The 27,395-nt window shown below is 37.2% G+C and overlaps 4 protein-coding genes across 6 annotated transcripts; 3 read left to right on the forward strand and 1 right to left on the reverse strand.

Annotated features, from left to right (window-relative positions):
- Positions 1–760: 760 nt before the first annotated feature.
- LOC109241439 (peroxisomal (S)-2-hydroxy-acid oxidase GLO4-like) lies at positions 761–3,387 on the forward strand. 2 transcript variants are annotated; one of them, XM_019408183.1, is made up of 9 exons: positions 761–1,148; positions 1,222–1,299; positions 1,393–1,520; positions 1,653–1,710; positions 1,817–1,879; positions 2,305–2,374; positions 2,487–2,587; positions 2,810–2,914; positions 3,019–3,387. In XM_019408183.1, the coding sequence occupies exons 1-9, from the start codon at positions 1,095–1,097 to the stop codon at positions 3,196–3,198; spliced, it is 837 nt and encodes a 278-aa protein (XP_019263728.1). In that variant the 5' UTR covers positions 761–1,094; the 3' UTR covers positions 3,199–3,387. The 2 variants fall into 2 exon arrangements, with proteins under 2 accessions (XP_019263728.1, XP_019263729.1); XM_019408184.1 differs by having other exon boundaries at positions 1,393–1,517.
- A 964-nt stretch (positions 3,388–4,351) lies between these two features.
- On the forward strand, positions 4,352–7,759 carry LOC109241440 (peroxisomal (S)-2-hydroxy-acid oxidase GLO4-like). Of its 2 annotated transcripts, none has more exons than XM_019408187.1 (12): positions 4,352–4,564; positions 4,667–4,814; positions 4,885–5,009; positions 5,097–5,143; positions 5,215–5,271; positions 5,385–5,506; positions 5,761–5,818; positions 6,094–6,156; positions 6,389–6,458; positions 6,895–6,995; positions 7,189–7,293; positions 7,399–7,759. In XM_019408187.1, the coding sequence occupies exons 2-12, from the start codon at positions 4,672–4,674 to the stop codon at positions 7,576–7,578; spliced, it is 1,071 nt and encodes a 356-aa protein (XP_019263732.1). In that variant the 5' UTR covers positions 4,352–4,564; positions 4,667–4,671; the 3' UTR covers positions 7,579–7,759. The 2 variants fall into 2 exon arrangements, with proteins under 2 accessions (XP_019263732.1, XP_019263731.1); XM_019408186.1 differs by having other exon boundaries at positions 4,353–4,564; positions 5,215–5,292.
- A 576-nt stretch (positions 7,760–8,335) lies between these two features.
- Positions 8,336–12,749, forward strand: LOC109241441 (peroxisomal (S)-2-hydroxy-acid oxidase GLO4-like). Its single transcript, XM_019408188.1, has 11 exons — positions 8,336–8,527; positions 9,454–9,601; positions 9,675–9,799; positions 9,888–9,934; positions 10,006–10,083; positions 10,170–10,294; positions 10,456–10,513; positions 11,121–11,183; positions 11,421–11,490; positions 11,846–11,946; positions 12,143–12,749. The coding sequence occupies exons 2-11, from the start codon at positions 9,459–9,461 to the stop codon at positions 12,317–12,319; spliced, it is 987 nt and encodes a 328-aa protein (XP_019263733.1). The 5' UTR covers positions 8,336–8,527; positions 9,454–9,458; the 3' UTR covers positions 12,320–12,749.
- Positions 12,750–14,004: 1,255 nt separating this feature from the next.
- Positions 14,005–18,937, reverse strand: LOC109241442 (oligouridylate-binding protein 1B-like). The gene is made up of 12 exons (XM_019408189.1): positions 18,713–18,937; positions 17,359–17,411; positions 16,471–16,573; positions 16,249–16,325; positions 16,109–16,170; positions 15,911–15,998; positions 15,647–15,722; positions 15,531–15,561; positions 15,284–15,403; positions 15,035–15,120; positions 14,700–14,876; positions 14,005–14,528 (listed from the first exon to the last, which is right to left on the reverse strand). The coding sequence occupies exons 1-12, from the start codon at positions 18,815–18,817 to the stop codon at positions 14,250–14,252; spliced, it is 1,257 nt and encodes a 418-aa protein (XP_019263734.1). The 5' UTR covers positions 18,818–18,937; the 3' UTR covers positions 14,005–14,249.
- Between the last annotated feature and the right edge of the window lie 8,458 nt (positions 18,938–27,395).

A 27,395-nucleotide genomic window follows, 5' to 3' on the forward strand; every position in this document is an offset into this window, starting at 1 on the left:
TAAAAACAACTGAAGTTTTTATATACTGTTTTACAGAAAAACGATGAAGTTTTTATGTTCTTCAAATCGTTTTCTGAATTTGAATACCCTGATGAAGTTTTTATATCTTCAAATCAGAATAGTAAAATTCAGACAGAATACAGAATATAATAAATATAATTTCCTTAAGATTGTTATATATTTGTATTGCTGTAAATTAAATAATAATCTTTCTGAAAACAGAAACAGAAAGTTAGTAGAAATTAAATTCCGAAAATAGTAAACTTCTTCAAAATAAATTCTGGAAAAACGTTATAGGAACAAATCGAGCCACTGAATACACAGTGTGTCCTTAAGGAAATTATTCCCCTCAAGTACCCGAGGTTATGGAATATATCCTCCCAGGATAGAACGATTTAACTCACCAGTGTATCGGTACCTAAAACTCTGGTGATCGGCGAACCACTCGATGGTCGTAAAACACACTGGAATATTTTGTGCAGAAGAAGAAGAAGAAGATTCAGAAAATTTCGTAAGTAAATATTCTGGGATTTGAAGGTCTATTTATAGCCAACTTGGTGATGTTTCTGAAGAGGTTTGCAACCTTTCAGAATAGTCATGGCTGTTGGAACAGGTGTGACCCTATGAAGAGATTTGCAACCTTTCAGAACAGTCATGGCTGTTGGAACAGGTGTGACACTGTTTCAGAACAGCCATAGCTGTTGGAAATTTTTGCGGGAAATTTAAAACGAATTTAAATTAATCCGGGAAAGAAAAACGGGCTAGACCGGACCGGGTCGCGGGTCATCCCTCCATTTCTTTTCCTACCATTTTCCATTGACACCTCTGTTATTATTTATTAAATAACAAACCCAACATTACGTACTTTACAGACATTCATACCTTACCATTAGCGAATTAGTCTCGTATTTGCCCTTGACTTTAATGGAGCTCAGTTAGGGTCAACGACAAATACGAAACTGCTAATGGCAGGTATGACCAAAGTATAATATTAAAGATATTTCGTGCAGTCGAGGGGTATAAAATGATAATTACCTAGTCTGTTAGCTGAACGTACTACGTAATAGCTCTTATTCCATAAAGCTGTTGTATTTATGCCAGGGGAAGTTGCAACAGCTAGAGGTGCTGCAGCATGTAATGTTATCATGGTAATTGTTTTCCAAAAAAGCAGATCCATTCCCGATTTGCAGTGTAAAAATATTGAGTTCTCTTGATTCATAGGGATTGTCATTTACGGCCACATGCACCATTGAGGAGGTTGCTTCAAGCTGCAACGCTGTTCGCTTCTTCCAAACATATGTAAATTATTATTCCTGTCTCTCATGATCTTCATGTATATTTACTGATTTTTCTGTTTTGTTAACAGATTGCAAATCTTTTCCTTGTTAATAGGTTTACAAAAGGAGAGATATAACCGAACTTATGGTACACAAAGCTGAGAGCAATGGATTCAGGGCTATAATTCTCACTGCTGATACTCCGAGGCTTGGCAGAAGGGAGGCTGATATAAAGAATAAGTTGTATATCCTTTTTACTTGAATTCTTTTCATTGTTCATCTCATCTGGAAGATGTCGGTTTCGTCATTTTAGTACTTAAGATATTTTATAAATTTTGGAATCCTGTGTTGATCAACAAAGAGTCAAAATTGCAGGATGATTTCACCTCGGTTGAGGAACTTTGAAGGTCTTATAACAACTGAAGTAGTTTCTGTAAGATAAACCATAATATCCTAGCTTTTTATCAAAAGCAATTTTTATATATCAACTTGAAACTAGTGTAGACAATGCTTATTAATCCACTAATAAAACTATGCAGGATAAGGGCTCAAATCTTGAAGCATACGCTGCAGGAACTCTTGATCCTTCGCTTTGCTGGAAGGTACAAGATTAAAAGTTAAATGTATGCATTCCTTAATACCACAGTAGAAGATATGATGAAATACAGTCTTGATCCATGAACTCAAATTTCTTGAGTGCCAACATATGTAAAATTGCTGAGCTACAAAGTACATTAGAGAAGGATCAGAGTTTCATTGTTTTTAGAGTTCAATACAAATATATGATAGGGCAGCCCGGCATACTAAGCTCTTGCTATGCGCGGTATCCGGGGAAGGGACGGACCACTAGGGTCTATTGTACGCAGCCTTACCCTGCATTTTTACAAGAGGCTATTTCCACGGCTCGAACCCGTGACCTTCTGGTCACATGGCAGCAACTTTACCAGTTACGCCAAGGCTCCCCTTCAATACAAATATATGATCTACTATATTATTCTGGAATCCTCAGTCTCCAAAACTTCTGCAGGATATAGCATGGTTAAAATCAATTACCAATTTGCCAATTCTGATTAAGGGCGTTCTCACTGGTGAAGATGGTATATTATTATCACTGAACCTTTAGCTATTCGCACAGAAAGCTTCAAATTTTCCTACCACGTCTGAGTGCATTTCTTCTAAAGACTAGGCATGTACTACTACTTTTTGCAGCAATAAAAGCAGTTGAAGCAGGAGTTGCAGGAATTATTGTCTCTAACCATGGAGCTCGGCAACTAGATTATACTCCAGCTACTATTTCTGTTCTTGAAGAGGTGATTTCCTTCCTTACATGACTGATTTCTTGCTACACAAAGCTCATTTGAATTCTTTCAATTGAAAGTTGAAATATGTTATTTGAATTCTTAAAAAAAATAAGATCTATAGATTTGAAATCTCCTTTTTAATCCAAATGCCTCCATCAAAAGCGAACCAAAATCTTTGAATGTAGATATATTAGCTTCCATATAATCCTCCTTAATTTCCAATGGTTTTAGGTGGTCAATGCTGTTCAAGGCAAAGTTCCAGTTCTTCTTGATGGAGGAATTAGGCGAGGAACAGACATATTCAAGGCCTTAGCACTTGGCGCAAAAGCTATTCTGGTAAACTTACATGACTTAAAGAAACTGACTTAACTTATATACACTGACAATATAAATAATTTTTACACTATCAGTGTAATTTAACCTAATACATATTCGTGCAGATTGGTCGACCGGTTGTCTACGGCCTGGCCACTAAGGGGGAGTCTGGTGTAAAGCAAGTTATTGAAATGCTGAAGAATGAACTTGAGCAGACCATGGCTCTTGCTGGCTGCTGCAATGTGAATGACATTACCAGAAGCCATGTTAAGACAGAGAAAGAAAGGTTGCTATGTAGGATGTAGTTTCCATCCTCTGTTTCTCAAATGAGTTTAAGTTCTATGCACTGATGATGTAAAAAAATATTTATATAATCAGGTCACCTTAAAGTAATTGCAGGCAAGTCTTATTTAAGGAGCATTGATTGGTAACCTATAATAAGCTGTCATATTTCCATGGACCTATAATAAGCTGGCATATCTCCCTTTTGCTTATGATTCTTGTACAACTGATACACTTTCAGATGCTATGCTTTGCTTATCACCATTGTAGGATAAAACTTGAAAATGGAAATTAAAAGATTGTGTATGAGAATTGGGTTTTCTTAGTTACTCGTACTTGTTATTTTTAACCTGAAAATTTTATTCAGCAAGATTAATTTTACTGATCAAATCTAGAAGATATGATGACTATGAACTGTAAGAGAATAACCGGAAAAACAAGAACGATAAGAGTTCCTTTCACGAGCTAATTCAATGCCACATTTTTAGAGGGATCTAAGTCGTTTTCGGATGAGGAAATCAATGATTTAACAAAGAGTTTCCAATAAATTAGTGATGTAATATTATGTAAACAAGAAACTATTGATTTAGTAAAGTGTTAACAAGAAACTAACAAGAGTAAAAGTAAATGGTTTTGGATCAACCAAAGTAAATAACAGGAATGAGTTCCTCAAGTGGCCTTAGTTGAGGGGTAGAGGTAGAAGCTCAGATATGGGTTCAGCCCAGTAACTTTTGCTCAAACAGTGTATTTGTGTTAAGAAATTCTTTAAATATGTTCCATATTAAATTTAGAACTCAGTTATTAACACTTGGCTAAAACTGAGAACCCATAAAATTGAAATGTTAGTTGATCTATAAACTCCGGAAGTATCACAATATTATAGAGCCTTCTGAACATAAGCTCATAAGGCTTCACCTCCAAAAATATAGAAGGGCCAAATCATCAAAACCTCCTTGATAAAGTCTTCACCTGGATTGCATTTTAAAAAGTCAGCATTCCAATCAATTCACACATTGAAATCTTCATTATCATCAAGCTACTACTAGAATCATAAAAGCGAAATTAATTGTACCAATACGGAGATGATTTACACCACAAGTTCTCCCCCTTCTTTCTCAGTAGTTATGTTCCCTTCTTTCATTTCTTTGACCTGGTGCCTTTCACCTGCCAAGAATCATTTGCAGCCAAATGATTAGTGTATAGACACATGCCTATTTCCTTCACCTCCGGACCCCCACAGTTTTGAGTTTTGACCATTGCATGGAAATGGAAACAGATAATCCTCTGATCATTTAAAATCTGCACACAGCAATTCAAAAGGCTATCTCTAAGTTCAATTACAGCAAAGAGAGATACTGGAGAGTGTGTACTCTTCTCTGTATCCTACAGGTACTAAATATTTTTGCTTCAACACCTCGAGTTCTGCTCTCAAAAGAAGACCAAAATTCTACAATGAGAGAATATTTAACATAGGAATGCTCGTGTATGCAGGCTAAATGGCAGGTGAACCAGTTAATGTAAATGAATTTGAAGAGCTAGCTAGGCAAGCTCTTCCAAAGATGTACTATGACTTCTTTGCAGGAGGATCTGAGGATCAATATACACTAAAAGAAAATACAGAAGCATTTCGTAGAATCACGTAAGTTTGTAATTCTTGCTCTTCAGTTGGCAACTGACAGATTTCTAGGACTAACTTTTCATAAAATCAGTATTCGGCCAAGAATGCTTGTTGATGTGAGCAAAATAGACATGTCAACTGTTATACTTGGTAACAAGACGTCGGCTCCCATTATAGTTGCTCCAACTTCCTCACATCAATTGGCACATTCTGAAGGTTTGAATAAAATCAATTTTTACATTAGTCTGTTAGCTGAACGTACCATGTCACTCTTATTCCATAAAGCTATTGTATCTATGACAGGAGAAGTTGCAACAGCTAGAGGTGCAGCAGCATGTAATGTTATCATGGTAATATTTTCCTTAAAAAAACAGATCAATTTCGAATTCTGGTGTGTGGATACTGAATTCTCTGGGTATAGGGATTGGCATTTACGTCTACATGCACAGTGGAGGAGGTTGCTTCAAGCTGCAACGCTGTTCGCTTCCTTCAAACTTTCGTAACTTATTATTCCCAGCTCTCATGATCTTCATATATCTTCACTTGATTTTGTGTTCTGCAACAGATAGGTAATTTATTCTTTGTCAATAGGCTTTCAAGAGAAATATATTAGAACTTATGGTAAGGAAAGCTGAGAGCAACGGGTTCAGGGCTATAATTCTCACTGCTGATACTCCGAGGCTTGGAAAAAAGGAGGCTGATATAAAGAATAAGTAATGTGTATAATGTTTTATTGGTCATTGAAGTCTAGCTAAATTCTTTTCATAGTTTATCAGTTTCATCATTCAGTACTTAAAGAACAACGACAACATACCCAGTATAATCCCACATAGTGGGGTCAGGGGAGGGTAGTACGTACGCAAACCTTACCCCTACCTTGTGGAGATAGAGAGGTTGTTTCCAATATACCCTCGGCTCAGGAAATTTTATGATTTTGTGTTAATCTTACTAAGAGTCAGAATTGCAGGATGATTGCACCTCGGTTGGGGAACTTTGAAGGTCTTATATCAACTGAAGTTGTTTCTGTAAGTTAAACCATTAATATTCTGCTGTTTTTACTAAACACAATTATTAGATAAATTACATGTTAAGCTGAAACATGGAAAACTTGAAACTCCTTAAAGAAACAAGCTTATTTTGCAGGACTACAATATGACAAATTAGCTGGTTCCTCCTACTATATGCATTAGTTTTCTCTTTTAATTATTTTAATATGCAGAAATTCCATAATTCGCCATCGATATGTCAACTTGCAAATAGTATAGACTATGCTTACTAATCCAAAAATAAAATCCTGCAGGCCAAAGACTCCACAACTGAAGCATACGCTGCAGAAACTCTTGACCCTTCGTTTTGCTGGAAGGTACAAGATTTGAAAATTAAATATATGTGTTACTTAATATCGCAGGAGAAGATCACACGAGGAAATATAGTCTTGGTACTTGAATGCAAATTTTGTTGAGGATGTCAACGTATATAGCTGAGCTACAAAATGCATTAGAGAATGATCAGAGTTTCATGGTTTTTGAAGTTTTCTTACAATATATGATCCACCATATTCTTCTGTAATCCTCACACTCTCCAAAACTTTGCAGGATATAGCGTGGTTAAAATCAGTTACCAAGTTGCCAATTCTGATAAAGGGCATTCTCACTAGTGAAGATGGTATAACATTTATCATAAACCTTAGCTCAAGTCAACAGAATCTCTAATCGCCTCCATATATCATGTACTTGTTTCTCTAAATTCCATATAAGTTTCCATGGAACATACTGAATCTTTGATATATCGTTTTAACTTACAACAACATCATACCCAACATAATCCCACAAGTGGGGTCTAGGGAGCGCAGTGTGTATGCAGACCTTACCCCTATCTTGTGAGAGTAGAGAGGCTGTTTCTGATAGGCCCTCGACACATATACATACGTATACATACTTAATTGTCAAAGTATAACTTCTAGCAAGCTTCTTTTGCATTTCTTTGTTAGATGATAGGAAAAGTTTCAATATATTTTAACATATATAAACTTTGATTTTCCTACCAAGTCTCACCAATTGAGCACTTTTTCTAAAGTTTTTTCTTATACGATTTTTCTCAGCAATCAAAGCGATTGAAGCAGGAGTTGCAGGAATTATTGTCTCAAATCATGGAGCTCGGCAACTAGATTGTACTCCAGCCACTATTTCTGTTCTTGAAGAGGTGATTTCCTTCCTTGCATGATTGATGTTTTGCTACACAAAGCTCATTTGAATTCTTTTCAATTGAAAGTTGAAATATGTTATTTGAAATCTCCTCTTTAATCCAAATGTCTCCATCAAAAGCGAACCAAAATCTGTCAATGTATATATATATTGGCTTCCATATGTTCCTCCTTAATTTCCAATGGTTTTAGGTGGTCCATGCTGTTCAAGATAAAGTTCCAGTTTTCTTTGATGGAGGAATTAGGCGAGGAACAGACATATTCAAGGCCTTAGCACTTGGTGCAAAAGCTGTTCTGGTAAACTTAAATGAATTAAAGAAATTGACTTAAACTTATATACACTGACAATATAAATAATTTTTGCACTATCAGTGTAATTTAACCTAGTACATATTCGTGCAGATTGGTCGACCGGTTATCTACGGCCTGGCCACTAAGGGAGAGTCTGGTGTAAAGCAAGTTATAGAAATGTTGAAGAATGAACTTGAGCAGACCATGGCTCTTGCTGGCTGCTGCAATGTGAATGACATTACCAGAAGCCATGTTAAGACAGAAAAAGAAAGTTTCCTTAGTAGGATGTAGTTTTCATCCTCTGTACCTTAAATAAGTGGCCTTGGCCCCAACTCTACAATAAAAAAATGCAGTCCGGTGCATTAAGCTCCCGCTATGCGCGACTCTACAATCATGTCAAATGTTGATTCGTAGTAATGTTCTGTGTGTAGTGACATTATCAATACTTGTAATGGTTTCTTTTGCTCTCCAACCTTAAATCCTTGCATTAGACTGTACACATTTCCTTATGGCATCTGCACATCAGCTGAATGTTCCTTGATTTTCCCAACAATTCTCTGTCACAGAGAAACCATTGTCAACATCCAGAAAGTTATTTGGGGAGTGTTGGGAGAAATTCCAAGATTGAAAAACATTTTTGGTGATGGTAAATTGCAGCGGTGAAGGAAAATAATAATTTATTCAAGAATAATATTTTTGGTGATGTTCTCTACAGTTCTTCAATCATAAAAGTAGCTAGCAACACCCTATTTATAATAATACCAATTAATATACTTTAACTGGAAATTGAAACACCTATTCCTAGAATTTTTTTACTACATATCCTAACTAGACACTTGAATTGTAACGTGAAAACGTGAGGATTATAATATGTTTAATTTCTATACAAAATAAATTTAGATAAATTTTTATTTGTAGAAGAGCATCTTCACATTTTATTATTTTGTATAGATTTTATTATATTTCTGCCCACTATATTAAATAATAAAATAATAACTAATATTTATTAAGATTAATATTCTGTCAAATTAGGTTCTAATAGAAAAACACAGAAACTTCCAAGCTACAGATTAGAATATTGCCAAAAGATTAACAAGTTGTGTCAGAAAACACAGTTTCTTTAAATCGAAAAGCGTTAAAATTTATGCAACTCAGCTTTTCAAAAGGCTGCTTTTGAGTTCAACTACAGGAAGAAGAAGAACCAGTGGAGAAGTGCCTAACTCTTCTCTGTATCGTCCAGGTACTAAAATTGTTTCTTACCATCCTCCATTTTTCTATTATTATTATTTTTTGCTTGTGGAGGATTATTTTCCTGTTTGAATTAGTTGGAAATTTCTCTTTTTAATTTTTTTTTTTTAAAAAATGGAGCTTTACTGCAGTATTTTGATAGTTGAACCGTCTGTGATTTCTGAATCTGTATTATAACATGGTTTAGTTCCTAAGCTCTAATATGTATTTAATGCTACCCCTTGATCTTGGGTTTACCTTCCTTGTTACAAAAGGATTCGTTCTTTACTTAAACACACTTGAGTGATTAAATCGTATAAAACACAAACATTTCAACTTTCAACAGGAATCTATTACGCCCTCAGTTCCATATTATAGTTTAAACTTAGCATTTGCCCTTAATGCCATGCTTTATTGTCTAATGTACAAATGTCATAGCATATTTAAGATCACAAGTTCTAAAATTACTCGTGATATGTGCGAAAAGTCTTTCATTTTTTCTTAATTTCCATGCCGTGTCAAATAAAAAAAGGGCAGCTCGGTGCACTAAGCTCCCGCTATGCGCGGGGTTCGGGGAAGGGCCTGACCACAAGGGGCTATCGTACGCAGCATTACCCTGCATTTGTGCAAGAGGCTGTTTTCACGGCTCGAACCTGTGACCTCTTGGTCACATGGCAGCAACTTTACTAGTTACGCAAGGCTCCCCTTCATGCCACCGCTATGGAAAATGAAATAGGTGAATACATCCTAAGACGACAAATGCTCTGGCCTTACTATGTGACAGTTCAACAGTTTGAAATTTTACCACCCACCTAGTCCTGGTTATTGGGGAAGAAATAAGTTGGCAATTTCTCGAGTCTCTTTTAATGTGAAGTAGACAGAAGAAAATCAAAGTTCTAGAATGGAAGAAATGTTAGATGTGAATGCTTGTGTGTGCAGGCTAAATGGCAGGAGAACCAGTTAATGTGAATGAATTCCAAGAGCTTGCTAGGCAAGCCCTTCCGAAGATGTACTATGACTACTATAATGGAGGAGCTGAGGACCAGCACACCCTAAAAGAAAACATAGAAGCATTTCGTAGAATCACGTAAGTTTGTAATTTCTTTATCTTGAGTTGTTAACAGACATAGATATCTATCACTAACTTTCCATAATCTCAGTATTCGACCTAGAATACTTGTTGATGTGAGCAGGATAGACATGTCAACGGCTATACTCGGTTACAAGACATCCGCTCCTATTATGATTGCTCCAACTGCCATGCATAAATTGGCACACCCTGAAGGTTTGTATTAAGATCAATTATCATCCTAGTCGCTTAGCTGAACACACTATGTAGCTCTGATTCCAGAAAGCTGTTAAACTAATGCCAGGAGAAGTTGCAACAGCTAGAGCCGCTTCAGCATCTGATGTTATTATGGTAATATTTTTCTAAACCATAGCAATTTCCAATTCTTGTATGTGGATAGTACCGAATTCTCTTGGTTGTAGGGACTTTCATACATGTCAACCTGCACACTGGAGGAGGTTGCATCTAGCTGCGATGCTGTTCGCTTCTTCCAAATATATGTAATTTTATTCTTCCTAACAATCAAGATCTCCGTGTATCTTTATTTTTTTGTTGTGTTTTGAAACAGAAGGTTCTTTGTCAATAGGTTTACAAAAGGAGGGATATAACAGCACTTATGGTACAAAGAGCTGAGAGGAATGGGTTTAAGGCTGTTATTCTTACTGCTGATACCCCGAGGCTTGGTAGAAGGGAGGCAGATATAAAGAATAAGTAAGCTATTGTCCAAGTCTAGGAAAACTCCTTTTCGTCGTTCTTCTTCAACCGTATCCGGAAAGAAATCAGTTTCATCATTCATTACTTCAAGAAATTTAAAGAATTCCTATAGTTTTGGTAATCATGTGTTGATCTAGAGAGAGGAGTTACAATTTCAGGATGGTTGCACCACAGTTGAAGAACTTCGAAGGTCTTATATCAACTGAATATGTTAATGTGAGTAAAACCATATATTCTGGCTTTATAGACAAATCACCTGTTAAACTGAAAGGCAAATTGTGAAACTCTTTTAAGAAACAAAATTTATTTTATAGGACTAAAATGTCTCTTATTGGCTGATTATTCCTACTAAATCTGGTGTTCTTTCTGAATGACTCATTCCTTTCTCCTTCTATTTGTTGGGGGTTTGGGATGTTGACCTTAGGGATTAGCTTCAACATTCGCTATGCCAGAATTACATACTATTCGCTGTTTTGTGCGTGTAATTCCAAACTGAAATGGTCAATTTTGGCTATAAAGTAAAAACTATAAAGTACTAATTCTGTTCCCAAGTAGTGTAGAGCCTAAGTTTCCATTAAAGGGGTTCCTGCTTTGACTTGCCAATTAGCTGATCACTACTAGTTGTTAGACGCACTGGTCTGCTACTTCAGTTTGTTGAATATAGTGTACAATAGCAATGCTTCTGTACTCATCTGTGTGCTACTGGTTTAAATGGGTTCGTGTTCTCGTTCATTAGTTTGATATGCAGAAATTCCGTTAGTCATCATATATCTATCTTGAAATGGTGTAGATTTCTCTTACATCTACTAATAAAACTCTGCAGGACAATGGCTCAAATATTGAAGCCTTTGCTGCTGGAACTTTTGATGCTTCGCTGTGTTGGATGGTACGGAATTTTAAATTATTCTTTTGTTCCTTATTACCACATGATATACCTCAAGGATGACTTAAACTCTCGGGCCTAGAACGAACATTTTGGTTGAGGATATCAATGTATGTTAAAGCAAGTAAAATTGCTATGCTACAAAAGTACATTATAGAAAGATCGTGTCATTTGTTACTAAATAGAAATGTGATTAACTGTATTCCCTTTTTATCCGTTTATGCTCCAAATCTTTTGCAGGATATAGCGTGGTTGAAATCAATTACCAAGTTGCCAATTCTGATTAAGGGCGTTCTGACTTCTGAAGATGGTATTTATCACTGAATCCTAGATAGCTGCATAGTTTAGGTTTCTTCACTGATTATGTCTATAAGAACATGGGCACAGAAAAAGGTTGGTGTTTGTCAATCATACATGAGAACTTTAGAAGGGAAATAGGAAGTGCAGTCAAGTAAGCAGGGAATAAAACAATAGATGTACAAACATCATGAAGAACGAAGGAAATATAGTTACAAACCTTTCAAGGAGAAATTCTCAGAATGAAATGATAGTGAAATTCAAATAGCTGACTCCGACTTACTTTGGGATTGAACTGTTGTTGTTGTAAGGTCTCACTATTTGACTCTTTCGGCTAAAGACTTGGCATGTACTACTACTTTTTGCAGCAATAAAAGCAGTTGAAGTAGGAGTTGCAGGAATTATTGTCTCTAACCATGGAGCTCGGCAACTAGATTATGCTCCAGCTACTATTTCTGTTCTTGAAGAGGTTATTCCCTATCTTCCTGGTATATTTGACGTTATCTTTACTGAATGTTGGTAAGTTCACTGGTTTAGGTTTTTAGACTTTTAACGAGGCACATTGAATAAAATATATTAAGCCATTGTGAACAATTTAAGCACAAAAATTTTCAGTATGGAACATTCAAAGTAAAATGGAAACATCTAAAACAATATACCTGCAGATTGGTCGAGCGGTTGTGTATGGCCTGGCTGCAAAGGGGGAGCATGGGGTAAAGCAAGTTATTGAAATGCTCAAGAATGAACTTGAGTTGACAATGACCCTTTCTGGTTGCTGTACTATCAACGACATCACCAGAAGCCACGTGAAAACAGATAAAGAAATATACTGTAGGATGTAGTTTCGTCGTGGAAGCAGCTAAGTATATCCCTTATATACAGGGCATAGCTCCGACTCTACAATTGTTTCACATTATGTGAAATTTTTATGAAGCTGGTGGATGATTTCTGCTTTCCCTTAATCCTTAATTCGTAAAATCGGCAAGTTAAATAAATCTTGTTCTTATATGGACAAACATAACTCAGAGTGGCTGGACAAGCAGCTCCAGGGGATTAAAAAAATGTTTCAGCATACAGGAAATATGTTGGAAGATCGGTCACAAGTCACGAGCAATCCGTCATTTCTCTATACGAGCTTAGACACAGCTAGTCTTCTAAATACAGTAAATGTGTACTCAGACTTTATGCCTTGCTGCTAGTGCTGAACAATATGTTGTAAAGACAACTTCAGAAAGAATGAAGGTGATGCGGTTCATAACATTTGTTACCTTACTGAAGCTGTAACATTTGTTACCTTACTACAGCCTCACAGCTTCAAAGCTTTCAAACTCAATAGAAGAAGAGAGTTAAAGAACGATAGCGCACGTGTTTGGCTACCACACAGATCTACATTTTCAACATTGAAAGTATTGATAGATTTTTCTATCGATTGAAGTTATTACGCTGGCTCATTAAATCTCTTCCTAATGCCTTTTGAGGCTGTGAAGATAGCCCAGTTGCCCTCTTTTAGAAGGAAAAAAAAAAAGAATGGTAGTACAAAAAGAGGGCTTGGGGCATATATACTATACAAATTGATGTTGGTTTATCATCAGAAAAAAGACCAGTTGGTGGTTTGATACTCAGTATATTATAAGCCCACCATTCTAGCCTTCTCACCTAAATGTTAAATTTTAGTTCAACTCTGCGGGGTTTCCAAGTCCAATCCGAGCACTAAAGCATACAGACTCTGATAAAGCTCGATCAGAAGAAAGAAAATTGTATACTAGACTTTCCCTCATGGGGGAACTGAGCAAGGTACCTAACCTTCGGAAAGGGTCTTTAATATGAATTGCAAAAAACACACAAGAGTTGGTATTGATTGAAACATAATTTGAATAGGAGCACAAGTTTGACTTACCATGGAGTTTAGAAGGAAAGGTAGACTTCTAAAATTGTGATCCAAAATAAGCCTCGTTTGTATGGCTAAAGATACTCTCATTGAGGGTAAAATGAAAAAAAAAAGTTTGAAATTATATTGTTTCTTAGGACAAACTAAAAAGAAAAGAGTATCATATAAGCTGGAACGGATGGAGTAAGTTAGGCCACAATAAGGTTTGAACTCATAATGCAAGCTGAATCCACACATTTTGCATTGCATTGCATTTCTACTGCGAACCGAAGTCCTGCAGCAAAATAGCAATCTTGGATATGCAAGGATAAGAAAAAGCCTCAATTTCCCAATTCCAGGCAATGATGCTGCATTCCTACAAAGGATGCATCAGCTACAGGCTAAAGTTCTTAGAAGAATCCACAAGAGACCTTTCGGCCTATCTCTCCACAGCTTCACAAATCATGCTTAATCAAAGATCATTTTTGCAACCACTTATTATGCAGTATGCTAATAATTACACGGCTATAACTAAGAGTTATCTCTTACAAGTACTGAAAGTTCAGAGATATAGGAGGCGCCAATCTGTTAAGGGGTAACCACTAAATGGAAAGCAGCGAGTTACCAAGCAGACCTCTAACAGAATCGTAACGCACCCTGTGACTAAAAGAGATTGCTCCAATAGTTGCATCAAAGTTCCAAAAACATGCCATAACACAACTAGAATAATGGTGCAAACGCTGCAGTATACACTCACCCTAATAAATCAAAGACACAAAATGCACGTGAGAACCACATTACCAACCCGTAATATTAAAAACAAAGCATAAGAGAACCTAGACGTCGTAAGAATTCATCTAGTCCAAAGAAAGGCAATGGTATGCCAAAAGCCAAATTTCTACACATCACTGATAATACATGAGCTGCTGGGCAGCAACATTCTGGAAACCACCATCATATATAGCCTGGCTTGCTCCAGAAGCACCCATTCCCATTGATGCTTGCTTCAGAGGATGTTGACCCTGGGGTTGCATGAGGGAATGGACACCAGCCATCCTGCTCATAGCTAGCTGCCGTTCATAAGCCAAAAGGTCAGTCGCAGAGAGGCCTAATGGTGCAGCGGCTGGCGGTGGGAGAGGATTCGAGGCTGTTCCAGGTGGAGTTGGTTTGTTACCCCAAGAACACTGGAAATACACATATCATTAAGTCAAGCTCAAAAATTTTGATCAAATAAAATTGGTTAGTAAGAACAGTATCATCCTATATTTAGGAAAAGAACATATCAGAATCCAATACAATGACTTGCAAAGCAACTGTAATACTAGAAAAAGCCACCTTCAGGTAGAATGATGTACCTTAATCTGTCTACCACACAGAATTGATTGAGCATTTCCCATTTGAATCGCCAAAGCTGCCTCATCGTGGGTGCTGTATCTCACAAAACCAAATCCTTTATCACGTTGAACCCGAACTTCCTCTATCACTCCTGCACCAAGGGCATAAAAGTGGCGATGGAGATCGAGTTGTGTCACCTGAAACAAATGAAAGTAAAAGGGCTAATTCCTTCCAAAAGCACAAAGGCACTTCAAGACTTGAGCAGGGACAAAGGGCAAAGGCACTCTGTGGTTTACTCCTAAAAGGTCACACTATTATCATTTTCCGTACAGAAAAGTGAGTGAGAATATCTTACCAGAGGAGCAAGATTACCCACATAAACAGTTGTATATTGTGGGTTGTTTTCAGGAGCATCACCGTTTTCTGGCTCTTTACCCTCTTCTGCAACAGGAAAAAGGCATTCATTAAGAAGGCTAGAATCAATTTCAAGAACTAAACACTCTGAATCCAGCTACCTTCCAAACAAAACCGGAGACAAGCTATTGGATAATTCACTTTACCAAATTGAAGGAATTGTCTTTAAGGTTCAGAAAATTGTACACACCTGACGATCCATGCGTTAATTCCACGATACTTTTGGCGTCTGATCCCTGCTTGTCGTCATTCGCATTGGCACCTTTTGTTGCCCAGTTACAACGTATCTGTCTACTACCAAGCCATTTCCCTTATAGCAACATAAAGAGAGAGGGTAAGATAAGACCTTCTAGCTCTCAATTGCTCTAAAATATTCCAACTTGTGCATCAATCAGTAAAAAGTTAACTGAATACAGAGAACTTCTGTGTTAACTTACCAGTTAAATCATTGATCGCACTTTGAGCATCCTGAATAAAAACAATTAATTTAAATGGGAACAAAGCTGCATCGCCCGAGAGATAATTTTGAAAGTAAAGGCAGATAAAAGGATACCTGTTGATTGCGGAAAGAAACAAATCCAAAACCCCTAGAACGCCCAGTCGTCTGATCCCACATTACCTTAGCATCACTATCAATAGGCAGGGACAATTAGCCACTATATATATACACATCTGAGTACACAATAATTATTTTCTGTTAAGTGTATTTAACACTTTCTAAGTTCATATATATATATATATATATATATATATATATATATATTAACCATGACAGAGCACCTTCTTAGGGAGGCATACAGGAGGGGGAGATACTTACGAGCAACTAGGGTAAACAGAGAAGCAAGCAAACAACATGGCATCAGTAACTTCTGGGCTCAAATCGCCAACAAATATATTGAAGTGACCTGCAAAAAGAGAATATCATACTACACAAATTCACGAACTCCAACACAACATAATGGGCTAAATGCGAAGTCAAGAATTGCACTTGTACAAAAACAGAAACTGAACGCACCTGAAGTGTCCTCCCTCTGTCCACTGGCATAGGCCCAGTTAACTTTGATAGGCTGCCCAAACCTAAAAATAAAAAGGTATGAGCCACAGTGAAACGGAAAAAGGCCTACAGTAAAGCACATAGCTAACGAGCCTACTCACAGGTGCCTTCCATTGTGAGTAGCTATAGCAAGTTCAGCTGATCCTCGATCATAGTAATGAACAAAACCATAAGATGACTGCACGAGACAAAGCTATGTCAATTACAGAATCATATGAATAGAAAAATGCCTAGAAAACACGAGAAGAAAGGGAAGCACCTATAAAACATAGTAAATGTAGCCACAGAAATATTGGCAAAATTGCATAAAGAAAAAGATGTACCTTGTCCTTCCTTACAAGTTTGCACCCTTCAACCGGACCAGTACACGAAAAAAGTTCCTGAAGAAGAGTTTCGCCCACCTGTGGATGAATATTCCCAACATACCTGCATTTTATCAGAAAATAAGAAACTAGGAAATCTTAAAAAAGGAAAAAGAAGAACAAAAGAAGAAATAATTGAATCTATAAGGACCTCCTCCAGCAATTAAATCACAACAGTATGAATATTAACTTGTCACCAAAATCCTATGTTGCTTGGATAGACTATAGAGTGTGGGCACCCGACACAGGTGTGGATCTAGAAGTTGGATTCTTCATCACCTAAATCTTATGACTCGGGGACACAGATAGCAGTAAGGCTATGGGTGTTAAGATACAACCAATAAATGTATATTACCACATATATAAGTAGGTATTACAATTAATTGAAGTTATTAAATTAAAGCTAGTATAATTAAATTCTTTGTGAACACTTAATATATTGTTCATAAGTTATCTCGTATAATGGCAAAGTGTTCTAGTACTTTATGGAAACACATATGACATAAACACAGAATCCAACCAAATACCCGATCGACCTATACTTCTTGGCTACTGGTGTAGTCAAACCACCCAAGTTACGTTGAAAAATCTAGTGCGGATTCCACACCCACATGGCCACGCCCACACCCAAATCCAAGAACTTTGAAAGATTCTGAGCAACATAGCCAAATCATGACCGTAATTATGTAAAAATCAAGACAGGCAAATATAAACAGGAAAGCAAGCGGAGAATATAATGGCAAACTGAAGCACATAAAAAAAATCAGTTAATAAGAAACACTTTGCAAGCTCCATGTAGTCTAGCAGAGGAGAAGGCAAACAAGAGATGATCCGAAAAATAACACTCACACACTGCGGCATGTACTTGGATCAAACCCAGGAGGTAGATTTCCACTTGGTATCTGCACCAAAATACGTATAAATAAAATTAGAGTTAAATAAAAAAAAACACAAAACCACATGTCAAAAATCCCAGGAACAATATCCAGGAAAGCACCAAGTAAAAGAAAAGAGAGTAGATAAACGTTCCAAGTAAAAGCTGTTGTATCCTTTATTGACAGTTTCCTCAAATACCCAGCGCTACCCCATCCGCTCCCCCCCCCCCCCTCTTTTTCTTTTTTCCTTGTTTGGCTTCATTCTCTGAAGCTGCATAATCCCCTACTATCATAAGAGCTGTCTATAAGCTTCATACTTCACTAACAAGCCACTTTGCTAAAGAAGGATAGCTCCCCAACTAAAAATATCTATTTGAACATACCCTACATGCAACTCGAAAAACAAAACAGTTTGAGAAGCAATGAAATGCATAAACTCTTGATGCCACAAGAAGCCAGGTTTAAATTTTAGACAACCTTATTTTATATTTTCTCTGTGTAAAGTTGTTAAAATAAGGAAAGTAAGCTCATGGGTCATAAATGACTGCATGTGATAAATTAAGTCAGATTAACCAATTCAGTTAATCACTAAACTGTAATAAAACTATAAGGATAAACCTTCAGAACTGCAAGTGATTAGATTTAATACTTTTGATATAGTTATTAGGTAGGAGTAGAACAAAATGTCAAAGCGCTAGAATGTAGAACATTAACAACTGTTGCCAAAGAAGATAAATTTCTTGCACTCTTGCATATGGTGTTTTCATGAAACGAAATTTTGAGCCGCCAGGGGCGTGGTCTAGTGGTCAATGAGGTGGGAGGAGAATTATAAGAGTTCAAATCCCAGCAGAGGTAAAAAGAAAATATAATATGTGATTTCTTTCCATGTCTCAGCCTTGGTGAGCTGAGTTACGGTTCCTGTGCTAGTGTAGGGCCCACTAGCAGGTACCCGGTGTAGGAGCGGAGGTGCTCATAAACCAGCCCTGACACCACTGCCATTAAGAAAAACGAAAATGGAAGAAAAAAATCTTAAAGCAGCCAATAGTACAACATACATCCGAACCCTAAGTTTCTATCAGGTCAAAACAACAACATAATATTAAGGAAACAAAAAGGTCCGCTTCAAGTTTGTTCGACAAAATATACTATACAATGACCTTGACCCCTAAAATACCTAAAATCACTAGACCTGAAATCCCATTAATTTGACGGTAATAAAACCTAGAGGTCTAGAACGATCAACGTAATGATAACGAAATATGAACAAATTAACGAAGATACACTGAAATAAACGAAAACGTGGAAAAATTTAAAAACCAGAAAGGAACCTGAGGAGCAGCTAAGAGGCCAGGGTGATAAAGGGACTGTTGTTGAAGCAGAGCTTGTTGCATCAAGGCTGCTTGCTGTTCTTGCTTTAACCTCTGATTCAGCATTTTCTTAACCACTTGATCGAGATCGGACGATGATAGAGTTTCCGGTAACCGGACGGTGAAAGTGTCTCCAAAGAAGAAGAAGAAAAAAAGAAAAAAAGAAAAGGAAAAAAAGAGAAATAAATGATGAAAAGAAGCTAGTAGAGTGTTATTTATAGAAGAACAAGGCTTATTAGAACGACCCGCTGATTTTTTTGGGCTGAAATAAGATTGTCTAGATGTGGGCTGCACCATTTTTTGGGTTGAAATTCAAAAATAGTCAGATTTATAAGTTTGGGAAAAAAGAAAGATTTATAAGTGTTAATTAAAAAATAGTGATAGTTTTAAAAGTAATCGAAATTTAGCTATTTTTCATGTAAAGATAAATCTGAACGGAAATACTATTCAAAATTCAGAAAATATTCCAGCATAATATACTGTTCCAGCATAATATGCTCGAAGTTCATACATAGGTGCTCCAATCTCCAGTATATTATGCTGGAATTTTCCGTGTGTTGGAGTTCCAGCATAATATGCTGGAAGTTCATACACAGGTGTACCAATCTCCACTTCTCCAGTATATTATGCTGGAACTTTTTGTGTTGCAGTAAAATAGTGGCTATTTTTCAATGACTTTGCAAACGCTGGCTATTTTTTAATTACACTCTGAAACTGGCTAGCCCGTGCTATTTTCACCATTTTTTTGGTTGTTGAACTCTACTGTTTCGGCCCGGCTTCAATATAAAATTTCAACCAAAACTAACTTGAATATTCACCAAATTCCCTCAAAATTGAAATCTAAATTCCAAAGAATTAGTCAATCATTTGTAACAATACCCAATCCGAACAAATTATAACTTTCGCTAGACCAATTTTCGAATTCAAAGCTTGGAACCATTTTTTATATTTTTAATCAAATTGTTGTTTCAATTCCACTGCTATGGCCGACTTGTCATCTGGGTCTAGTAGTAGTGAGCTGCATCCACATGCTTATTACTATGTCGATGACATTCTCAGTTTCCTCGAATTCACCGATGGTTCCTATCAAACTCCATATGCTTATTATTGTGATATATTAAGGGGTATTATCATTTTTAGCCCGCGCTAGAAACTATTTACTTCTGTTAACCGAAAAAGTATATAAAATTTATATAATTTTTGTATATAATGAACAGAATATATATTTAAAAAAATACAAATTTTATACATTTTTTGTAACTCTTATTTTTGCGGCGGCTGTACAGTGTCACTTTTCATATATTAACAATCCTCGTCCCTATTTTGTTGAGTTCAAATATGGGTCTGTATCAGAGATTACTGATGCACTATCCATCCTGCTAAAACTTTATGAATCCTCAAAGGTTGTTTGTTCAATTTACTTAAAAGACAAAATACCTTAAAACCTCCCTAAACTTGACATGTATTATTGGTTATGTTTTTAAACTATCCGTGATTTTAATTAACCCCCTCCCCCCCCCCCCCCTCCATATACTTGGTCATTCGATAACTGTTAACCCGTTGAACTATCTCATCCAAGGAAAGTGGCATGCACTCACCTGCCACGTGGATTTTACTATCAATGTGGCATTTTATTAAAAATAATTTAGCTCCTCAATTTGGTCTAGAAGATTTTTTTCAGCTTCACACAACTCATTATTAAATTGTTGGGCGTTACACGCATCAACCTTTGCACTTAAATCTGCATCTAAGTTATGTACAGCCAAGCCAAAATTATCAATTTTATGTGCAAGTTCATCTCTCTCCTTAGACCAATCATTTACCAACGTTGTTAGAAGACAACGTCGTTCCTCATATTCCCTTAATCGTGAATATTCTTCCAAATACCAACCCTTACTCCCATATTCAAATTCAGGTGATGACAAGCCCAAAAAGACGGGCTATAAAAGTCTTCCGTCAACCAAGCGTCTTCATCAANGTGAACTATCTCATCCAAGGAAAGTGGCATGCACTCACCTGCCACGTGGATTTTACTATCAATGTGGCATTTTATTAAAAATAAAATATATTTTATACCTTTTTAAGTGTGTTACTCTTTTAGATAATCTTTTTTGAATAGTATTTATAATAAAACTTGGCTAAAACTAGATTATTTAGGCTAATTTTTTTATTTGGCTAAACATAATAAATTTTTAGTTATTGTTTTTTAAATTAACCTGAAAATAAAGATTTATACAGTTGAAATAAATAGTCAAGATATCTAAAAAGAAAAAAATACATAGTTTGATTTTTATTGTTTTGGCTATAACTTTTTATATAGCTCTAGATTATGTAGCTCTAAAAAAATATCTTTTTAACAGATATTACAGGAAAAGGTAAAATATACAATTGAAATAAATAGTCACTGTATCAAAAGAAGAAATAAAAAAAGTGTACAAATTCACGTTCATTATTTTGGCTATAACTTTTTATTTGGTAAAAAATAATGGAGTTGTAGCCTTTTTTTTTTTTTACTGATTTGACTTGAAAATAAAAGTATACAATTAAAATAAATAGACATTATATTTAAAGTAAAATAAGACGGAAAATAAACAACTAGTACTCCATTATTTTTGCTAAATGTTTTCTATTCGGCTAAAATGATGGAGTTCAACCCAAACTTTTACAAATTTGGCCCCCCAAAAAAAGAAATATGCAGTTGGAACAAATAGACATTGTATCTATAGAAGAAATTAAAAAGAATAAAAAATTAGAGTAAAGTCCACATTATATGTTAAGATGAAGCAAGAAGAAATATATAGTTTTAACAAATAAATCATTATATATGACTATATGACAATTAAAAGTTAAAAAATAACCTACTTGAAAGTTGATTTTTTTCAATATTTCTTCACTCCCACGCGCTTTAAAGAGAGTGCACCCACATTCTTGGCCACATCAGCGTCCAGGGAGGCAATGACCCTCAAAAGGCCAAGTTTAGGGGGGTAATTAAGACCACGGATAGTTTAGAGATATAACTAATAACCTATGTCAAGTTTAGAGTGGTTTTTAGGTATTCCGCCTTTACTTAAACGGACATATGTCTTACAATTGGGACGCCAATTTTGACGAACTTGATATTTTTTTTTTCAATTGGAACAAGGATTTTTCGAAACCTAAAGTTGATGAAGACGCGGAAAACAATAATTTGATTCAAAATATCGATCAATAAATAAGGAAGGGGGAGATTCATTTATTACAACTAGTCTTAGGGTACGCGCTTTGCGCGTGTGTATATATCATGTATTATACAATTTAAAAAATTAATATAAATATTATTGACTAATAGTTTGACTTATAAAATTAAAATTAAGAAAAAAGCAAGTTCCTGAAAATGATAACTGGTGATTCAACTATTAAAACCTAAAAATAACTAATATTGAGTTACTATTTTACAACTATTAACGGAATATATAGAAACGGTAAAAGTTGCCATTTTTGGAATAATAATAACAACACCAACAACAACAATACCAACAACAACAACAACAACAACAACAACAACAACAACAACAACAACAACAATAATAATAATAATAATAATAATAATAATAATAATAATAATAATAATAATAATAATAATAATAATAATTTATGACAACTTATTTAGAATATATTTTGTCTTTCGTTATTTCATCCTTATTATTTTAAGTTTGTATTTTTACTAATTTGATTCATAATTATAATTTTAACTAATTTGGTTCATTTTTTTCATGGATATAAATTTATGTATTCTAAGATTTTTGTTAACCTCAAAACTAATTTACGTATATGATGAATTAAAAAAATAATTAAATTGAATTCTTTCGATAATTAGTAATTCAAAAACTTATTATTTATTTTTAACATCATTTTTTATTCATTCAAGTTCTTCATTTATTAGCTCATTTAGAGTTTTTAAAAATTAATCTAATATTGCACTTTTAGATTTATGAGTTGATAGATCTTTTATATTATTAAATATCTTTTTAGGAATTTATCTTATTATTGATCAGTGTACTTTTCAAAGATTATACAAAGGCAATATCTAGAAAGCTAGAATTTAATTGTAATTAGACTTTCAAAAGTAGGTATAACGTGTATTCTCATTGAATAACATGAGAAATTAGAAAATAAAATCCACTAAAATTCATTTATTCTCTAGTGTTATACCGTTAATTTTGATTAGTTTTCATGCTTAGTCATAATGAAACATACATAAAATAATGTTCTAAAATATTATCTATAATTACAAATTTGCTTAAACTTTTTTTGCACTAATTGTAATTAAAAAAATATTAATTGTTTGAGCTCTTTTTTCTTACCTTGCTAAAAATAAATATAGAGAGAAAAGATTATTTGAAAGTACTTTGAATATTTTTATACTAAAATTAGGACATAAAAATGATACTTTTCATTGGCCAACAACAACCTACTACCTATTCTAAGCTGTAAGTTTTCTTTTTCTAAAAAAGGAAATGTTTTGTTTGGTTTTTTTCATGCTTAGATATAGCATACAAGGAATATTTAGTATATAAAATTNGCAATAACTAGAAAACGAGCAAACAGAGATGACACATATGAATAGGTGGACCCTAGATCAAATAATACCGAATCATCTCTACCATAGACGGAAATAATACCTGTGATAACGGCATCTGAGGCCAATGCATCTGGTCTAGCTGGAAGAGCATAGAATTTGGCTGGAGCGCCAGCTGGCTGGCCTCCACCTGACTGGGCAGTAGCTGGCTGACCTCTCCCTGTCTGGCCTCCACCTCTAGGACGGCCTCTACCACTCTGTCCCCCGCCCCTAGGCGGCTGGGAAACCGATGCTAGAATCATAGGCTGCTGACCTTGCTGTACTGCCTTGCCCCGAAGCCTAGGGCAGGTCCTCTTCATGTGGCTTGGGTCTCCACACTTATAGCAAACTCTAGGTACCATAGCCTGCTGTCCGAAAGCCTGGCCCTGATGGCCTGAATACCCACTGGAGGAACCAGAAATGGCTGGAGGGCTGTATGAACTCTCTGGCGTAGCATTGGAATAGGGACCAGAAGAACCCTGGGGACCTGAATGTCCACTGGAAGAACCCTGAATAGCTGGAGGACGATAAGAACTCTCTGGTATGGCGCTAAAATAGGGGCGCGCTGGAGCACCCTGGGCAGGTGGTGGTGTTGGATGTGGGGGCCTGCTGGGCTGATCCCTCCCAAACTGACCTCTACCCCTAGCCGGGGCGCCTCTGAACTCTCCGGAGAATCGAGCCCTCTTGTCCTTCTGCGCCTGCTCTCTACCTCTCAGACGGTAGCCCTCAATCCTCCGAGCAATCTCCACCACTAGCTGATAAGAAGTCCCCATCTCCACCTCTCGGGCCATGTTGGCTCTAATGCCTGAATGCAACCCTGCAACAAACCTCCGCACCTTCTCTGCGTCAGTAGGAAGTATCATCAATGCATGGAGGGATAACTCTGAAAACCTCGCCTCATAATCGGCCACAGACATCTGACCCTGCTCAAGCTGCTCAAACTGGTACCGCAGCTCTTCCCTCTTAGAGGGTGGAATATACCTGTCCAATAATAACTGCGTGAACTGACCCCAAGTGATAGGAGGAGAACCTGCGGGTCTGCCAAGAACATAAGACTGCCACCATCTACGGGCCCTGCCCTCTGGCTGAAAAGTGGTGAAGTCAACCCCATGCGACTCTAATATCCTCATGTTGTGCAGTCTGTCCCTGCACCTATTAATGAAATCCTGAGCATCCTCATGACGTTCACCCCCAAAGATAGGAGGGTGAAGTCTAGTCCATCTATCCAACAGCTTCTGTGGGTCACCATCCGCAGCTGGTCTGGGCTCGGGCACCACTGCAGCAACTGGCTGAGCCCCATCTGCGGGTAGTGCACCCGGAGTCTGATACACTGCAGCTGCATGACCATGAGCCTGAGCAGTAGGGGTTTGTGCTCCCCCTTCTGCCTGTGATGTAGCTGGATCTGCTGGAAATAAACCAGCCTGAGTCATGGTGTCCATGAACACACAGCATACGGGCCATGACCTCCTGGAAACCCGGTGCCGTCATAAAGTCCACCGGGGTAGGCTCAGCTGCAGGCACCTCTCCCTACTCCTCAATAGTAGGATCTCCCGCAAGATCTGTTGGTGGTGCTACTGGAACAGCTCTGGGACACCCTCGTCCCTTACCTCGGGCTGGTACCCTCCCCCGGCCGCTACCTCAGCCTCTAGCAATGAGGGGAGCAGCGCCTCCCGGGTCGGGAACATCTGCCGTGCGTGTCCTCACCATCTGTGAGAGAATAGAAGGGAGAATTTTAGTGTACCATGCACGATAGGAAATGAATAAAGAGTAGTTTCCAAATACCCTATAGCCTCTCAAAGATAAAAATAGACGTCTCCGTACCGATCCGCAAGATTCTATCAGGTTTGCCCATGACTTGTGAGACCTACTTGAACCTAGTGCTCTGATACCATGTTGTCACGACCCAAATTTCCAATATAGGTCGTGATGGTGCCCAACACCATTGTCAGGCAAGCCAACGCGGAAAAATCAATAAGTGTTCATTTTACTTTACCAAAATAAGTACCACAATTTCTAAACTTGAAATTAAAAACAAGTGGTAATCAATGTTGTACCAAAATAATTATATAGTTCCCAAAAGAAATGTCTACTAATGTGTGTGCCAAGACCTGGTGTCACAAGTGAGTGGGCAACTAGTAGAATATACAAAAGAATAACATAATCCTACTGTCTGAAATAGAGTAGACAGCCAAAAGTAAAGAAAAGACTCCATCGGGCTGCTGAACGGCATAGGAAGGGAGCAACTCACCGTGAAATCTCGGTCGGATCAAGGGTATGCACCAGCCTGGTAACCAGATATACCTGCCTCATATCCTGTACGATTAAGTACAGAAGTGTAGTATGAGTACATAAACAATATGTACCCAGTAAGTATCCTGTCTAACCGCGAAGAAGTAGAGATGAGAGGTCGACATGATACTTACTAGGGTCAAATAATATAGTAAGTGATATACAAAGCATGGATGGCACAATGATTAACAATATACAGCATGAGGCAACTGGTCCTTTACTAGATAATATCACAGTTAACAGTTTACATTTCAGTGCAAATAACAAAGTTCAGACCACAGCAATATACCAATCAATAAGCATACGCAAGTAGTACCGAGGCCGTACGGCCCGATCCAACATAAAAATAAAGTGTGCACTGTCGGAGGGTCGAACGACGCAAACCATAGATACATCTATTACCCTGCTCTCGAATCATCCATGCGACGCGGTCAAATGTATTTATACACAACAACAGACAGACAACAATATATAACAGGAGAGCAATTACTCACGAAAATATCAAGTTTCTCTTTTGAAGGCCAAGAAAAGATGTTCTCCTTATTAGAGTCATCTACCACATTCAACATGATTAAAGAGATCCTCAAATTAATCATAGAGTCACAGAAATATCACATAAGGCATGCTTTTGGGTCCTAAACTATCCGGACTTAAGCATAGTAGTAGCTACGCACGGACTCTCGTCTCCTAGTACGTACGTAGCCCCCCGCATCTAGTGGTAAATTATTCAATTATTACATCTATGGGGACAATTCCCTCTTACAAAGTTAGATAGGAGACTCACATAGCTCTAAAGCGTACTTACAATATCAAGAACGTGCTCAAACCCTCAATTTGGAGCCGCACGATCCGAAACTAATTAAACGAAGTCGGAACTAGTCAATACAAGCTCAAGAGTACGCATTTTAGTTACTAAAGTAATTCCCCAACCCTTAACACAAGTTTCCTGAAATTCGACCCCGGGCCCACGTGCCCGGATTCCGAAATTTTTCGAAGGAAGTTGTTCTCTATAACCTAAGGATCAATAATATATGATTTCTACTCCATTCCATAACAAATTTCGTGGTAAAATCTAAGTTTCATCAAAACCCTAGGTTTTGCTCTAATCTCTTGATTTCTCCTAATCTTGGTGTGTTAATCTACCCAAAACTCAAGTATTAAACATAAAAATAAGGAGGATGAACTTACCTCAGATGCTATGTGGAAATCCTCCCTCAAAAGCTCCCAAAATCGCCCAATGGGTGAGTGAAAAATGGCAAAAATGACTTAAGCCCGTATTAAATGAAGCTCGCTGCTTTAGTGATTTCCGCATCTGCGGTCAGGGGACTGCATCTGTGGTCCCGCTTCTACGAGAGAAAGGCCGCATCTGCGTAATTTGCCAAGCGAGCTGGGATCGCTTCTGCGGTCTTGAAGCCGCTTCTGCGTAGGCGCTTCTGCGGCTAACGAGCCGCTTCTGCGGTTTTGACTAGGCCTGCCTTGGCCGCATCTGCGAGGGAGCTACCGCTTCTGCGGTCTCGCACCTGCGGCTGACCAACCACGATGCGGTTATGACAGCAACCTGAAGCTTCAGCTCTTCTCAAATTTTCCAACTTCACTCGAGCCTCGTCCGATTGATGCTCGGGGCTCCTGGGCCCCGCCCGAACATACCGACAAGTTTGAAATCATGAAACGGACTCGCTCGAACCTTCGAAATGCCCAAAACAACGCTAAATCTAAGAATCACCCCCTAAAACCAATTGAATCAAACTTATGAACTTC

The sequence above is a fragment of the Nicotiana attenuata genome, unplaced genomic scaffold (genome assembly GCF_001879085.1).
Source record: "Nicotiana attenuata strain UT unplaced genomic scaffold, NIATTr2, whole genome shotgun sequence".
NCBI lineage: Eukaryota > Viridiplantae > Streptophyta > Magnoliopsida > Solanales > Solanaceae > Nicotiana > Nicotiana attenuata.

Coding starts and splice junctions, on each gene's coding strand:
- LOC109241439 (XM_019408183.1), top strand. CDS start 1,095: ATGCCAGGGGAAGTTGCAACAGCTAGAGGTGCTGCAGCATGTAATGTT. Junction 1,300..1,392: donor TTCGCTTCTTCCAAACATAT/GTAAATTATTAT, acceptor CCTTGTTAATAG/GTTTACAAAAGGAGAGATAT. Junction 2,375..2,486: donor CGTTCTCACTGGTGAAGATG/GTATATTATTAT, acceptor TACTTTTTGCAG/CAATAAAAGCAGTTGAAGCA.
- LOC109241440 (XM_019408186.1), top strand. CDS start 4,672: ATGGCAGGTGAACCAGTTAATGTAAATGAATTTGAAGAGCTAGCTAGG. Junction 5,144..5,214: donor CAGCATGTAATGTTATCATG/GTAATATTTTCC, acceptor CTCTGGGTATAG/GGATTGGCATTTACGTCTAC. Junction 7,294..7,398: donor TTGGTGCAAAAGCTGTTCTG/GTAAACTTAAAT, acceptor ATATTCGTGCAG/ATTGGTCGACCGGTTATCTA.
- LOC109241441 (XM_019408188.1), top strand. CDS start 9,459: ATGGCAGGAGAACCAGTTAATGTGAATGAATTCCAAGAGCTTGCTAGG. Junction 9,602..9,674: donor GAAGCATTTCGTAGAATCAC/GTAAGTTTGTAA, acceptor CCATAATCTCAG/TATTCGACCTAGAATACTTG. Junction 10,514..11,120: donor TATCAACTGAATATGTTAAT/GTGAGTAAAACC, acceptor AAAACTCTGCAG/GACAATGGCTCAAATATTGA.
- LOC109241442 (XM_019408189.1), bottom strand. CDS start 18,817: ATGCTGAATCAGAGGTTAAAGCAAGAACAGCAAGCAGCCTTGATGCAA. Junction 16,574..17,358: donor CCAAGTACATGCCGCAGTGT/GTGAGTGTTATT, acceptor GATAAAATGCAG/GTATGTTGGGAATATTCATC. Junction 16,171..16,248: donor ACTCACAATGGAAGGCACCT/GTGAGTAGGCTC, acceptor TTTTATTTTTAG/GTTTGGGCAGCCTATCAAAG.